The 15,712-nt window shown below is 58.9% G+C and overlaps 1 protein-coding gene and 1 long non-coding RNA gene across 3 annotated transcripts; one reads left to right on the top strand and one right to left on the bottom strand.

Annotated features, from left to right (window-relative positions):
- Positions 1-840: 840 nt before the first annotated feature.
- LOC129734166 (uncharacterized) lies at positions 841-4,702 on the top strand. Of its 2 annotated transcripts, XR_008729804.1 has the most exons (3): positions 841-1,001; positions 1,731-2,061; positions 3,642-4,702. It is a non-coding gene; the product is annotated as an uncharacterized LOC129734166 (long non-coding RNA). The 2 variants fall into 2 exon arrangements; XR_008729803.1 differs by lacking the exon at positions 841-1,001 and having other exon boundaries at positions 1,393-2,061.
- Positions 4,703-4,707: 5 nt separating this feature from the next.
- Positions 4,708-13,256, bottom strand: LOC102057333 (sodium-dependent phosphate transporter 1). Its single transcript, XM_055696133.1, has 11 exons — positions 13,141-13,256; positions 12,500-12,983; positions 12,264-12,404; positions 12,090-12,175; positions 10,427-10,523; positions 8,591-8,710; positions 6,750-6,998; positions 6,105-6,654; positions 5,830-6,003; positions 5,423-5,507; positions 4,708-4,972 (listed from the first exon to the last, which is right to left on the bottom strand). The coding sequence occupies exons 2-11, from the start codon at positions 12,813-12,815 to the stop codon at positions 4,721-4,723; spliced, it is 2,070 nt and encodes a 689-aa protein (XP_055552108.1). The 5' UTR covers positions 12,816-12,983; positions 13,141-13,256; the 3' UTR covers positions 4,708-4,720.
- Positions 13,257-15,712: the final 2,456 nt, after the last annotated feature.

Below are 15,712 nucleotides of genomic sequence, written 5' to 3'. Positions count from 1 at the left end.
TGTCCTACTTGACTTTGGTGAATAACAAAGTTCCTCATCAGCACTATCCGTTCCCTCTTTGTCCTGCTGTATGTCCCTCTTTGTCCGTGGGGGTTGTCATTTCAACCGCTATGGCTCAAGAGTCTGCTGTTAACTTGTTCCTTTGTTGCCAGGGCTTATGCCCGACAAGTTCTAACACGTCTCCATTCCTCAGGCTAACGGTGCTGGACTCTTGTCCTTGAGGCCTTGCCCTTCAGCCGGCCCCATGTAGGACCCTCTGCCACCCTGTCCCCATGCTCACCCCGCAGCTGGGTGGGTGGCTGGTGTGGGCATCCTACAGGTGGGGGTCACCTGCAGCTCCCAGTAGCTACCCAGGGCTGCCACCTCTGCCCCAGCCACTGCCACCACTCCAGCTCACCACTGAGGCATGGCGGGGTGGGCTGTAGTGTGGCATGACATTGTGAGGTGTGGCGTGGCATTCCGTCACATGATGTGGCATGGTCTGGCACAGTGTGACATGGCATTGCATAGCATGACAAGGTCTGGCGTGCTGTTGTGTGGCATGGCATGGCACAGCATGGTGCGCCATGGTGTGGCATGACTTGGCCTGGCATGTGATGGGGTGACGTGGTGCGGCATGGTGTGGCATGGCATGGGCTGTCACAGTATGGTGTGGCATAGCATTGTGCGGCATGGCATGGCATCGCATAGCCTGCTGTGCCACACTGCGCCCTGGCACGGCAAGGCCTGGCATGGTCCGGCAAGACATGGTGCCCCGCCCCGCCCCGCCGCGCCGCGCCGCGCCGCGCCGCCCCGCCCCAGGGTAACTGACGGGAACCGGGACTAACTGACGCGACCGCAGTTGCCGTGTCCCCGCCCCTCCGCGGCTTCGCCCTCGCCATTGGTGGGTTTGAAGGAGGAGGTAGCCAATGGGCGCGGCGCGGCTGTCAGAGGCGGCGGGCGGGAGGCGGCTGTGCTGAGGCGGGGGCCCGGCATGGAGCGGACAGGGGCGGCCGCGCAGGGTGAGCGGCGGGGGCCCAGCGGGTGGCGGCGCTCAGGGGCCGATGTGGGGCGGGGGACCAGGCCGGGCTGGGGACGCCCCGGCTGGGGACGCCCCGCGGGGTGCGGGCCCGCGGTGGCCCTGCGGTGGCCGGGGCAGTCGCTAGTGCCTGTGGAATGGGGGGCAGGGGGCGATCTGGGGGCTGCTGGGCTGAGCGTGACCCGAGACAGGCCTGGGGGGCTCAGTGGGGCCGGTGGGCCTGCCGGGAGCAGGGGCAGAGTGGGGGGTTGCTGGGACTTACGGGGGAGGCTCGGGTGCGCGGGGTGGCCCGTGAACGCGCGCACCGGCGTGGTTGGGGGGGCAGGCAGCGGGGGGGGTTGGGGCGCGCCTTGGGGTGCTGGGGACACCGGGGGTGCGGTGTCAAGGGAAGGGGGTGGCATAGGGGGCAGGTGGGGGGGCAGAGGTGCCCTCAGCGCCCTGGGCGCGTGGGCTGTCAGGGGAGGGGGCGCTGCCCTGGGGCTGGGGTGATGCTGCCTCCAGCCAGGCCAGGCCGTCCCGCCGCGAGATGCCCGGTACCGCAGCCAGACTGGGGGTGTCACAGGTACCCCGTGCCCCACGGCTGCGGCGCTCCTCGCTTTTCCCACCCGCCTGTGTTAGCGGTGGGCTTGGCTGCTGTGGGGCACGGGCTTGCGGGACCCACAGCTGAAGCAGGGGCACGGGCAGCATCTCCCCTTTCCTTCTGCGAACTAAGCCCCACACAGCTGAGGCGTGAGCAGCGTCACGATGCCCTGAGGATCGGGGAACTCGGGTCTCTCTATGCCAGTGAGCCCCTGGGCGATGTCATGTGCATGGAAACACTCTGGGAATTTGTGGGAACAGCATTGTCAGGCTTAGGCGGGGAGCTCAGGAGACCTCCACCGTTGTGCTGTGAATGTAAAAGAAATCCATTCTTACTGGTGCTCCAACTACCGGGGTTGTGGTGCGTGCACTGCGTTTTCCTACCATCTCTTTGCAGAGGAGCAGAGAAGACTGCTCCAGGAGCGCCTAGCAGCCAAAGCAAAGCTGAAATGCCCAAGTGCAAAGTAAGTCAGATGGATGTCGGTCCCTTCCGACCCAAATCAGTGATTCTCTGAGGTATAGCTGACTCTTCTCAGCTTGCCAGTGCCTGCCTTCCCTCCCCAGCAATTCACTAGCGTACAGAGAATTGCCTCCTGCTAGTGCCAAGCACCAGTGCTGAGGCAGCAGCTGGGGGCGGCTCTGCCCCCACAGCACCCTGGCAGCAGGAGCAAAGGGATGGCTTGAGTGCTGATGCTTCCAGCTGGTTGATCTCGTTCTCTTCTGGGTATTTTCTGAGTCTCCATGAAGCTTTCTCAGCTCAGCTCTTGGCTCTGGCGGAACGTGCCTTTTTGCCAGCTTTGTAACTGGGCCTTGAAGAATGGGTGGTTGGAGTCTCACCACTGCTTTTTACTGGCAGCTTTCAGTGGCCTTCTGGGATAGGTTAATGTTAGGAAGGGGCATTTTCAATGCATTTAAAAGGAAATAGATACAACCACCTGTTAAATGAGTTACCTGGCTCTGGGACCCCTTCTCTGTCTTGCCCAGTTCTGCTGGACCCGGGTTGTGTGCAAATACACTGCTGTGAGTGCAGCCTCCGCTTGCAAGCTGTCAGTAGCAAGGCACCTTTTTTTTTTTTTTCAAAGCTTTTAATTGAAACAGCTGATGCACTTGGCAAACCTGAACACTTCAAAGACTCCCTGTTGCAGTGAGTATCATGATGTTGTAGTGCAAAGGAAGCCATAAAACTTCTCCATGGGGAGAGAAGATAAATGTAAGCAGGATCAGAGACCAGAAAAAGCAAATCAGTCCCTGTGGTCAGGCTCTGGAAAATGCCACTAGTATAACAGAAATGAGGTGAGAAGATTCACAATCTTTCTTTTTGGCATACTTATGTAGAATAGAGGACAATACCCAAAGTCTCTGAGCTTTTTCATTGCAGGAAAATAGCTGCACAGGCATTAATCTTCCCTAACTGCTGAGCTGTTCCCTAGCTCCAGAGCCAGAGGGGTGGGAGAACCCTGCAGCTGGCTGCTGTCAGAGGGCTGTAATTCAGCGAGGAGGACAGGGTGGGGGAAGCTGACAGCCAGGGTTGCTGTCCCACTTCCCAGCTTCACTACCAGTGCCTGGGGCAGCCGGGAGGCTGGTGAATCAGCTGCTGCAGTGCTGCGGCTCACCGTGGCAGAGTAAAACCTGGCCAGTGCACTCCAAGACACTGCTGTGACCTGCAACACTGCAGCAGCTGACTCGGATGCACCTCAGCTGTCTGCAGCACCTGGGGGGGGGGCAACTCTGACACCAGCCAGCAGCAGCAGCAGGAGCCTCCAAACTATTGCCTGCCAGGGCCCCCTGCCTGCAGGAACTGTTCTGGTTACTTTTGTTGTCAGTGGAAGCTGGAAGTTTTGTGGCAGCCTTGGATGGCAGTGTTTTGAGCTGCTCTTCTGTTGCCCCACAAAAGAAAAAAAATAATGTGGTACTTCCTTGACAGCTTTTTGATTTACAAAAGCTTCTTGTAAGCTGTGACTGAGACAGCCAGCACTGTTTTAGATATTTAACCTTTTCTGCAACTGCTGTTAAATAACCTGATGTTTTGTCTGACTTCCTACAGACCCTTTATCCACGCAGCATGCTGGCCACGCTGCTCAGCAGAATTCTAATACATGCCAGAGAGCCATGGTGGTGCATCCAGAGCAACCAAGGAAGAGTGTGAAGCTTCCCACAGGGCTCATGCCAAGCACGAGCCATCCTACACAGACCGAAGGGAGCTCTCAGCTTCAAACTGTGGTTACCTAAATCCAGGAAGGAATGAGAAGCCAAAAGACTAATATGGCAAGGCAACCCATGGGAAATCCACTCAGCACACTTCCAGTTGGAAGCCTTAAGCACCACACTAGATCCCCCTAGGTGAACAGATCTTCCACAAAGCCTCCAGCCGGCCCCTGGGGACCACAGACCTGAACTCCAGCCTGAAAACAGCTGGCCCTGTGCAATGGCAAAGACCTGTGGCTAGAGGGGAGGCAAACAGGAAGGACATGAAGGTGGTGCCTCCAGGAAGCACTGCAGCATCCCGAGTAACAGTGCCCCCAAACCAGCCTCGCGGTGCACACTGCTCCAAAATTCAAGCAATTGAGAGCAAATTTAGTAGGAGAGAGAGGCCAAAGGCAAGCCAAACACAAAGGGTACAGGCTACGTGTGTTCCCAAGACCCCATCAGCTGCAGATCGGAAGTAAGTAGCAGCTCTGGCTGACTTGTCTTCACCTCCAGGGGACAGCAGAGTTTACAATGTTTAACTGGGTGAACCAGGGTCCAAAGTCCCCTTATTGGTGAACACTCGTTTGGATGTTATGCCTCAGAAAAGAGGAGGGTGAGGATGGGATCTGGTGGTACCCTGGGTTCCTCTTCTGCCACTTAAGCAAGCCAGAGGAGAATGTGCAGCTGCTCACCTCTTTTCCTTTCAAGGGAATATAAAGAATATTAATAAATATCCCCTTAAATTTACAAGGATTTTCCTTTCCCACCCTAGAGCTTGGATGTGTTTTTAAGATAGAGCAGCTGAAGTTGGCTAGAGGGAGAGTCCAAGGGAAACAGTAAACACCCCAAGGGCAGGCACAGTCTCAGTGCTGCACGCCCCCCCTACAAACTTAGCGCCAAGACATTTAAAAAAAAGAAGATACTTCAGTGACAACACTATGCAGAACTGAGGGAGCTCCATGCCACGGTGGGACGAGCCTCCCCCACTCCTGGAGGGGAGGGTGGCAGCAGGGAAGCAGGAGCAGCGTGAGCCTTCAGGATCGCATACTTGAAGACAGCCATGATGGCAGCACTGATGAGACCCGAGATGGGGACAGTGACAAACCAGGCCATGAAGATGTTGCGGAAGAGGCGCCAGTCCACCGCCTTCCTGGAACGCAGCCAGCCCACCGAGACCACAGAGCCCACCTGCCCGAGAAGCCAGGGCACAGCTCAGCATTGCACTCTGCCTGCCACCCCCCAGCCCTTCCCAGGGTGCCAAAGGAAAGCCACAGCCATGGGGCCGGGGGTCTCGCTCCAGCCCTTGGGGACCCAGCAGACCCCAGGCAGAGCAAGCAGGGTGAGGAGCTGCCATCCCAGGGCAGCAGTGGGGACAGGGCACTGAGGCACCCAGGTTCTTATGGCCGCTCAGCAGAGCCCAGGGGTCCAAAGAGGTTTTACTACCTCATCGAGTGCCCCCTCACCCAGGGGCCTCCCCCAGCCCCGGGCAGCTGCTGCCACTCCACACTGGGAAGCAAATGGCAGAGCCAAAGGCCAGCTGGAAGCCCCATTTGGGACCTCCTCCACAGCTCAGCCTTATTAGCACCAGGATTTGGGGAAAGCAGGGCTTGCACAGAGCCAGTACCATCCCCCTCCTACCTTGCAGTGGGTTGTGCTGATAGGGAGGCCAACATTGGAGGCGATCACCACCGTCAGGGCAGATGCCAGCTCAATGCTGAAGCCACTGCAAAGAGAGAAAGTGCATGAGAACCTGGGCACCAGACACCCTGCGCTGCTCAGCCCAAGCCAGAGCTGGGACTGCTCTCCCCGGGCAGACCCTGCAGAGCTGAGTCAGCTCCTCACTTGGCTCTCCAGACCCCCAGCAGTCCCAGACTGATACCCCCCCCCGGCCCCGAGGGATGCAGGAAGGTGTTACAGGGCCACACATAACCCAGCTCCACCACCCAAGCAATGAAATCCCCAACAGAGAACGGAGAGGGGCTCCAGGAGCAGGATGCAGCTCTAGAGCTGCCTGCAGCCTCCCCCCGCCCCAAGGCGGACCTTACCTCGATGGTGTGATGGGAGTCAGATCCTTCCCCATTGTCTGGATGACTCTCCTCCCCCAGACCCACAAGCCAATGCAAATCCCTGCACCTCCATAGAGCAGCAGCCAGATGGGAGTTGCCACTTCACCTGTCTGATAGACCAGGTAGAGTGCAACCAGGGGCCCTATGGCATTGCTGGAAGAGAAAGGAGAGCTGGTCTAGAAGGCCAGAGGCTTTGGGCAAGATGGGCACCAGCCCTAGTGCGCAACCCCGCCGCTCCTGCTGACTCAACTGACCTGACATCATTGCCACCATGAGCAAAGGAGCCAAAGCAGGCTGTGAGGATCTGCAGGAACTGGAAGAGGAGGGACACCTCAGGTCTGTCCTGGTCATGCCACTCTTCCAGGGAGCTCCTGCTGCCTTTGTGGTCACCGACTCCTGTCTCCACTTGGGCAGCGTTGAGATCCACATCAGCTGCCGGGTGGGCATCTGCCACTGCATTGCAGTAGCTGGTGTAGCTGTCCATGCGGACTCTCTTCTTGGTGTCCGCCATGGGCCAGGTCAGCTTCTCCATCTCCTCCACCTCCTTGGCCCGGAGGGAGTCCAGGGGCATGCCACAGATAGCCATGGTGTAGGAGGTGTAGCTGTTGTTGCGCCGCAGGGGCTTGTCCCCCGAGTCCCCCATGCAGTCCCCCATCTTGGCCAGGTGCAGTTTATGCAGCAGCTCCTTGTAGAGGCCAGAGTCCTTGTGCACGGTGTGGTACTGGTACTGCCCACTGGAGCTCATCTGGTGGCCCACGGCCTGGTTGAACTGGACGAGGTTGCCGTTGGGCAGCCGCATGGCTCCTGCCAAGGGGGACAGTGGGGGTTTAGCACCCAGGGGTACCTGGGGTGAGGGAAAACCACGCTGGCACCCTACGTCACCCCCCACACCCGCTCACCGCTGTCAGTGCTGGTTTCCTTCAGGTCGAGGCTGGGAAGCCTCTCCTGCTCCGGGGCCTCCTCCAGGTCCCCCAGGTTGAAGGAGACTGTCCTCTCCTCCACCACTGCCCGGTGGGGTGCAGCTGACCCCACATCAGCAACGGGGCTCTTGGCATCACCCAGGGGCACCCGGGGCTCGTCGTGGTCCTCCTTGGGGCTGATGTTCTTCTCCATCAAGGGGCTTTCAGAAGGGCTTGATTTGATCTCACCTACAAAGGGAGGCAGCTGCCATCAAACCCCTTCCCGACACCAGGAACAAGCCCACACCCCTCACCACTCGGATTTATGCCAGCCAAATAAAATTCACAGCTTCGCCCCCATCCTGAACTTTGGAAACTGCTGGGCAGTCGCACCTTGTCCCAGGCACAACAGCCAAACAGTCACAGGCCAGCTCATCTCCTATTTTTAGGCCCTACCCACCCACACCGGGTGTGGTGAGCACCGTTATGGGGCTTTTATGCAGCAGAGGTTCCTCTTCAAGCCATGTTTGTCCCATCTCCATTCCCGGCAGCCGTGGGATGCTCTGGACCCGCTTCGGGGCAGCTGCAGCCCTGAGGCTGATGGGAAGGTGCCCAGAAGAGCCCAGCTCCTCCACCAGCCCACGAGCCCCAGCCCGCTGGGAGGACTTGCCCGCCTGGGCTCCTCTCCAGCACCCACTGGTGGGTGACAAACCCAAACCGGAGCCGGTCCCCACCTCCCAAGGGCAGCCTGGTTTCCTGTCCCACTGGGAGAGCCAAGCCAGCAGCACCAAGCCCTGCATGCTGAGGCTGCTACACCCCCTCTACCAGGAAAAGCATGTTTTCTCCAGGTGAAAACATGAGATGAGGTCAGCTCCTTCAGACAACAACAAAAACCCACTTCCTTGTCACAAACATGACCATCTTCTACCCAGTTTGCTCACTGCAAGGGCCAGGCTGTGGCCTCCAGCCCCTCACCCTGGTATCAAGCCTCTGCAGAGCCCACATCCCCCTGCACCAGCGCCGCCCCACAGCAGAGTGGGGCTCTCCAGCAGGCAGGGGAGCCTGGCTGGCAGGCAGGCAGGAGTTAAGCCGAAGCTTGAACAGCTGGAAGATTGTCAAGGGCAGCCATAAAGCTGTTAGTCACACCCCAATTACACCAGTCTGACAAGGACACTGGTTATCCCCTCATCTCCAGTTCTGCAAGTGCCCCAGACTGCACACAAAATTTATATGCAAGACCACACACAGACTCCAGGAGAGCTGCCTGTACTTTTCAGGAGGCAGAGCTCGGGACTGCTCTTTTGGATGCCTTTCAATTTTTTTTTTTTTTTTTTTTGGCTACAGGGAAAGGATTTCATCAGCTTACACAGCTTTAAACTTGTGATCTGCATCTGCCAGGCCAAAGACCGATCAGCAGGTATGCAGAGGATTAAAGGTTACACTGGTTAACAGGCTGGTTGTCTCCCGCCTTCTCTTCTTTCTCTATTCAGCAGTGAAATCAGGCTGTTCAATATTGCCTGCTGTCCGGTGCAGCCCAAGGAGAGGCTGCCTTGCTGAGGGATCAGCTGCCAGGCACCACTCAGCAGCACAACAACTACTTCAAGGGGTATTTTGGGGCCCCGGGGAGCCGCTTGACCAGCGGGGTAGGTGCATGCAGGTCCAGCTCAATGGGATGTGCTCCAGTGACTCGGAGTTTGCAGAGCAGCTTAAGCTCTAACTGAAGCTGAGGATCCCTGCTAGTAACAGCCCTGGGGCTAGTGAGATCTCCCACTGGGAAAGTAAGTTGGTTAGTTCAAGCACACTCTTCCCCAAGGGATTGCAAAAAGGGAGGCATTACTTACGTTCGATTTTCTTCTTCATTCTCGGACATACAAAGAACCAGACGACGAGAGCACAGACAACAGCACTCCCCACCGAAATTAGGAGGATACCCCACAGAGGAAGTTTGTCAAAGCCCAGCACTAGGAAATAAAACAACGGATCTTTGAAAACCTCCGGGCAAAAGCCTCCTTCACGCATGACTTTGCTCTTCCCGGCACGGGGACTCCATCACCTGCAACACCCCTGAGCTAATGTGCCTGCCAGGGAGAAATGCCACTGGAAAGCCAGCACTGGCCACAATGAAACCAAGCGCTTCACTTGCACAGAAGCCCCCCTCCCCCCTAGTTACAGTCTCCCCCACCCACAAGCTGGCCTTTCACATGGGCAGACACTTTCCCCTCCCTCCCGCAGCCAAACCAAATCAGGGACTGGTGCGTGCCCTGAGCAGAGACAGGAGACAACTCACAACCCTTGTCTCCTCTCTTGCTGCAATGTCAAAGAAAAAAACAACAAACCACGCAGCACGGCTGCTGCAGCAGCAGCACCACTTCCCCGTCAGGGAGAAGACATGCAGGACCTGGGCTGCTCCCACCAGAGACCCATTAACTCCTCCCGCTGCAGGGGGAAGATGGTTCTCCTGCTCCTGTGTCCCTAGGAACTTAAGCTCAAGTTTCAAGGCATTTGAGGTGTTACCTGACCCAGTTACAAGCATTCCCACATGCAGTGTGACTTTTAGCAGAGGCTCTGCATTATAGAGCCAGCCGCAGCCACACCCTGAAGCCCCCCCCCCCCCCCCCACGGGACTATCAGGTGCTGTGACCGACCACTCAACTCCCTATTCCTGCTGCAGGCCATACCCGACTGCTCTTAACACACCACCAGCAACATCACAGCTACTCTAGCCACACATTTGGCTACTCGTTTACAGTGAGCCTGGCTCCCTGCAGGCTGCAAGCCCTGCATTTAAGCGGCACAGAGCTCCCCCAGCTCTCCTGCAGCACAGGGCTCAGGATAAACATGAATCCACCTTGGGGGTGGCCAAGTGATGAAGTGATCTTGGAGCAGCACCGCAGCAGCCTCACCTTCTCCCCCAGGCCGGGAAGCCAAGGAAGGGGAGGCTGACTTCCCTCCAGAACATTTTCCAGCCACTGTTTACAGAGGAAGCCCTGCAGAGCCAGGGCTGACTGCTCTCACCCCACCTCCGGCAGCTCCTCCACAACAGGAAACCGATGCTCAGACCAAAAGCGGCTCACACCAAGTCATCCCGACAGATGGAGGTTACGGAGCCTCCAGCTCCACAGGCAACGCCACCCTCCCCTGCCAAGCCCTCTCCTAGTCCTGCCCACGACATGTCCCCCTGCACAAGAGCCAAACAAGCATTTCAATTTGGCCTTTCAGACTGAAGTACGAACTCCTCTTATCAGTACAGGTGCCAGCTCTTCTTGCCAGGGATAGTGAGTTTATTCTGAGGGACAAAGTGAATCGGGAGGCACGGCCTCCATCCCTGCTCCTAGTCTTGCTAGTGGCAGCCCGAGGAGTCTCTTCAGCTGCAGCCGGGTACCTGAGCTTTAGCACAGGTGAGAGAAGGGAAGAGGAAGCCAAGTTATCTGCTAGTCCTGTGCAGTCTAAGGAGAAAGGTCTGGAGGGGTTTAGTTTGAGCAGGTCTCTTTGGCTGGGCAACTATCTAGCCCAGAACTCAGCGCACACTAGCCTGCAGCCTTCTGTAACTGGCACAGGCCAGCCACCTTCTAGGAGATTTCAGCCCTGTAAAGCAAAAAAGGGGTAAATCGTGCATTTAATGGAGGTTTTGTAAAGCACACAAAAGTTAAGGTTCAATTTTTCTGACAGGTACTTACAAGGTGCACCGGTGTACATGATGGAGAAGAGGTTGATCCCCACGGTACAGGCATAGAAGACTGGCAAAGCTCGCAAACCATTGGGAACAGGATCTGCCTGCAAAACAAGGATCAGTGCTGCAGAAAGCCAGACCTCGAGGGCTGTGCAGCTGTCGGAGCCACCAAAGCAACACCCCCTTCCCAAAAGGGGGTCTGCACCTTCAGTCAACTGCTGACAGCAGCTCAGACACCACGCTCCTGCAAGCTCTGCCAAAAGCCAAAGCTCCCAACAGCTTCTGGATAATAACCCACGGGGCTGGCACTGTCAGACCACCCCAGCAGCCTGGGGACAGAGAAGGTGGCAGAACACTAGGGATCCCATGAGGCTCCCCAGGGACCAAGAACAGGCACAGCCAAGTGTCCCACCACTCCAACGTGGAGCATCTCATCTGTGCCTGCAGCTAGGGGCTGCCTTGCTCCTGAACCCTTCCTAAGGCTCTCCAGCCTCTGGCTGCATTTAGGTTTTCTTTCAATTCCCCAGGCACTTTCAGACAAAATAGTCTGTCAGACAAAGCCTTTACCTCTTTCCAGCCGACTTGGACAAAATAGGAGTCCATTACTCACAAAGCAGCTTATCTGGCCACATACCTGCACAGAGAGGCCCTCACCCGAGCAGCAGGAGGACTTAATCTCCGCTGCTGCTGCCCAGCAATCAGGGTCTAGCATTGGTACAAACACACCAAGCCTTACCAAATGCCAAGCAGGACGGAGCAACCAAACTATTCAGCACCAGAATGAAGCATGACAGGGCCAGCCCAGCTTTGAAAAGCCAGTTACGCAAGGTTACTCTGACAGCAGTGACGCTAAACTGTTTTTAAGGGCTGCCAGGTAGAGAGAACAGCAGCGATAAGATCTGAACATCTCTGGAACCAGAAATAGTTAGATCTAGGATTTCAAATAATTGAAGTTAGCCTCAAACATACAGATGGAAATGCTGGAGCTCCTCTGTACAGCTGGCTGGGTACCCCTGCTCTGTGCTAGCAGCATCCTGTGCTCCACGGTAGTCATCATCATCTCAGAAGGATGAGGCTTAACACCGCCACCTCCATTTCAAGCAGCTTTGGGTGCCCGATACCTCTTCCTGGGCTTTCGGACACTCCCAACAGTGGGAGCGTGTTCCTGGAGCCAGCCCAGGTGCCTCTCACTGTACCTGGGGCCCCAGATGGGAGGAAAGGACAGTCTGCGCAGCACCGGGGACAGTCCTGGCCCTCCTGGTTTAAATAAAGCCATCACTGTTGGTCATTACCTTCACCTGCAGCCTGACACATGAGGAGGTCCTGCCTTGCACCAGGACTTAGGAAAAGCCTGACAAGCAGGTCTGACCTTATCAGTTCTGGGCTACTTCCCTGCTTGGGAATTACAGCTGCTTCTGCCAAGGCCAGGCCCACATATTTTGGAGGAGGTGAAGTGCTGCCTCCTCACCTCCTGGGCTCCACATCTCATTTTCCCACCCCTTCAGCCCTTCCCAAAGGAGTCCTGAAGGGCTCACCCAACTGTCAACCCAAGGACGGATGTGCCTGGCAAAACCCTGGTGCATGGAAGCCACCCAACCACTGCAATGGGCAGACAAGGGAGCACCTGGGAGCCCCAAAAGCCATCAGAAAGCAGAGTGGGCAGCTCTTACCTTACGGAGGATGAACCTCCGGACAAGGAAGAAGAGGATGGCAGACATGATGCCTGAAAGGAGGGGCGAGACGAACCAGGACAACACTAGGAGAGAAGAGGCACAATCAGCATCCCACTGCTGGAAGGGGAAGCCCAGGGGGCACACGGAGGCCATCACATGAGCCGGGCTTACCGATCTTTAGCAGCTCGGACCACTTGACACCTTCTTGCCCTTTGGCCACCAGTGAAAAGCCAATGGTTGCTCCAACAATGCAGTGGGTACCTGAAATGGGGAGCCTCAAGAACGAAGCCACTAGCTGCCACACAGCAGATCCTGGAGCAGGAGGAGAAGCCTGGTAAGAAAGCCATCGCCGGGGCACCCTGGGGTACACTGCTCCCCCATCTTGCCCCCCCTCCCCCCCTCCTCACCAAACATGGCACTGATCGAACCCGCCATCAGCAGCTGCTGTGTGGAGTTGTACATCTCCACATCAATCAGTCCCTTCCGGATGGTCTCACTGACTTTGGCTCCCAGGAGGACGGAGCCCAGCGTCTCAAAGATGCTGGCGAGGATGCAGGCTTGCCGGAGGGTCACAACCCCCGAGCCCACCGCCGTGCCGAAGGAGTTGGCCACATCGTTGGCACCGACGGAGAAGGCCAGTACAAAAGCGATGATGAAGCCCAGGACCAGCATCCAGAGGAAGTCCTCCATGGGGAGGAGTGGCGCCGTGGGGGTCGGGTCCATGGTTTGGGGGGAGCTGGGCGAGGTGCTAATAAATTAGGTATAAAATTAAATACAGCGGGGGGTGGCGGGGTCGCTATAGGGCGTGGGGTGGCTCCGCCGTCCTACGGCCCCGGCGGCCGCGGGGACTGGGGACCGGATTCCGCGCCATGGCCTGCGCCACTCTTCATCCTGCAGGAGAGACGGGGCTCAGCGGGGCCGCCGGGATAACGGCCCTTCCCGCGCCCGGTAACGGCCCTTCCCGCCGCCATGTGCCCGCCCTACCCCCGCCCAGCACCATCGCCCAAGGCCACCGCTCACCGGCAGGGCCGGGCCAAGCCGCACTCACCGGGAAGCTGCCAGGAAGGGCCGAGGCCTGGGCCTGTCCGTGTCCGCACCCACTCTGTGCCCACGCCGCGCCACCCCCGCCCGGTGCCGCCGTCGCCCTTTAACGGCTCCCGCCGTCACACGTGACCTCCGCCCCGCCCCTCCCACCTGACGCCTGCGCCGCGCGAGACCGCCATTGGCCCGCTCGTCGCCGGGGCGGGGCGGGGTCGCGCCGCCATTGGGCACCGCTCAGCGCAGAGCCCCCGCCCCGCCCCCGCCCGCCGCCGCGCCCCCGCGCGGGCAGCGCGCCCCGACACCACGTGCGCGCTCAGTGGCGCCCCGAGCGGAGCGGGAGAGCCCGGCACCGGCACTGGACGTCACGGCCAGACCCAGGCACCGGCACCGGCACCGGCACGGGACGGCCTGACACAGGCACCGGCACCGGCACCGGCACCGGCACCGGCACCGGCACCGGCATGGTCTGGTCTGACACAGGCACGGGGTCAGCTCCAGTGCAGCCTGGCACTGGCCTGGCTCAGCTCTGGCACAGTTTGGCCCTTGTGTGGCACAGCCTGGCACGGGTGTGGGCTCTGGCCCGGCCCGGCATGGGTGTGGGCTGGCTCAGCTCTGGCACTGCCTGGCACGGGCGTGGGCTCAGTTCTGGCATGGTCCAATATGGGTTTGGGATCGGCTTGGCTCCAGCATGGATTGGCATGGATGGGCAGAGGTGTGGGCTTGGCTCCAGCATGGTCTGCTTTGGGTCCATGTGGGTCTGGCCCCCATCCGGCACGGTCCGGCATAGCCCCAGAGTGGCCCTGGCACGGCTTGGCACCAGGCACAGCACTTGTGGCACACCGGCTCGGGGGGGCACCGACCCACAGACCACCAGACCAGCACCATGGTGCAGCCAGGTGCTGCTCTAGGCTCTGAATCTGCATCACACACAGGCTGTGGGCCAGCACCCAGCAGCAGCACCAGCCTGGGGGGCACTTGGCCATGGGGGCATCCCCCTTGCCCTGGAGCACAGCCCAGCTTTCCCCCACCAGCAAAGGCCCCATGCAGGGACCAAAACTGAGTCCCACCAGGACCAACTGCCGCACCTGGCCTGGGGGATCCTGTGAGGTCCCAGTGGATTCATAGGTCCCCCCAGCCCCCCTGCCTGGGTGGCACAGCCAGGGTGCACCCCTGCGTGCTGCTGGTGCACCCACCCCCCATGGACATGTGTGCACACACAGCCCCCATGTACACACACGCATGCTGAGTGCACACATGTGCCCCCAGGAGGGCCAGTGCCCATTCCCACCTTGGGGTGACCATTGCCCGGCAGGAACCGCGGCTCAGTGGGCAGAGCCACGATGTTCCAGCCCCAGGGCAGTGGGTCAGCCTGGCATGGGGAGCTGGGGTGGCCGGTGGGTGGTTGTGTCCATGGTTCATCGGCTCAGTGCCGGCTGGGGCTGGTCCGTCACAAGCTGCTGCACTGCTGGGCTGCCGGTGACGTGGGCCTGTGGATGGCACCCGGTGGGGGGAAGCGTCCGGGGTGCCCCGGCCCTGCTGCCCCACTGCCCCTGTGTCACTGGGCCAGAGTCCATCCTGTGTCCCTGCAGGCCCTGTGTCCCCAGCTACATGTGGTGCTGGGTGTGCGGAGCCGCAGCGTGGCCCAGCGTGGGCCTGAGGGGTGAGGGGGCGCGTGTGCCTGGAGCCTGGGGTCCCCTTTCCTCTCTCAGCCCCCTGAGGAGGTAGTAGGGGATCAGCCTGCACCCTTACACCATCCCTGTCCTGCATTCCTGTCACCCCTGGGTGGCCCCATCTGCCCTAGATGGGCGAGTCTGTGGGGGAAACTGAGACAAGAGCCCCTGGATGAAGCTGGCAAAAAACATGGCCTGGGCTCCTGGATCCCATCCCCCTGCACCCCCAAAGCTAGGAGAGCACCGAGGTGCATCTGCATCCCTGCAGGGGCAGAGGCAGCCTGGGGGTGCATTGCTGAGCATGTGGGGTGCAGCACAGAGGGTGTGGGATGTGAGGCTGAGCGCTGAGAAGTGTGGCACTGAGCATAGGGGGTGCAGCAGTGGGCACGAGGTGCAGCACTGAACAAAAGGGGGTGCAGGGCCACATACATTCGGAGCAGCATCAAGCACACGGGGTGCAGTGCTGAGCACACAGGGTGCAGTGCCAAGGATGCACTGGGGAATGAGCAGGCTGAGTGCCTTTCCTAGATGCCTCCAGGTGAATTCGTAGTGTGAGGACCCAACAGGAGTCAGCAGCACTGAAGTGCTGGCAGGAGCTGGATCTCAATGAGCTTTGAACAGTCGTGATGGGGAGAGCTTCCCGAGGAAGAGAGTACAATGTCACTCCTGCCTTAAAGGAGCCCTCTAGCGATGGTATAGCCATTTCCACCACATTCAGCCCCAACGTTTTTCCCAGCCAAGTAAATTTGAGGCTCCATCCCTTGGCTACTGAAGGCAGCGGACATTTTAATTTCCTCTTTTAATGCCTTAACCTCTGCCATCTCCATCAGTACCCTGGGGGGAATACCAGCAGGCCCCCTCGGCTCATCAATGCCGAGCTGATACGGCTGCTCTCTGGCAATATCAGCA

The sequence above is a fragment of the Falco cherrug genome, chromosome 18 (assembly GCF_023634085.1).
Source record: "Falco cherrug isolate bFalChe1 chromosome 18, bFalChe1.pri, whole genome shotgun sequence".
NCBI classification, from domain to species: domain Eukaryota; kingdom Metazoa; phylum Chordata; class Aves; order Falconiformes; family Falconidae; genus Falco; species Falco cherrug.
The sequence above is the reverse complement of the archived record's forward strand: the minus strand, read 5'-3'. Positions and strand labels throughout refer to the sequence as shown.

Excerpts from the sequence above, each read along its gene's own strand:
- LOC102057333 (XM_055696133.1), bottom strand. The coding sequence starts at position 12,815 with ATGGACCCGACCCCCACGGCGCCACTCCTCCCCATGGAGGACTTCCTC. Across the intron at positions 12,405-12,499 it reads TTCGATCAGTGCCATGTTTG|GATCTGCTGTGTGGCAGCTA; the intron begins GTGAGGAGGGGG and ends CTCCTGCTCCAG. Across the intron at positions 8,711-10,426 it reads CATGTACACCGGTGCACCTT|TGCTGGGCTTTGACAAACTT; the intron begins GTAAGTACCTGT and ends TTTATTTCCTAG.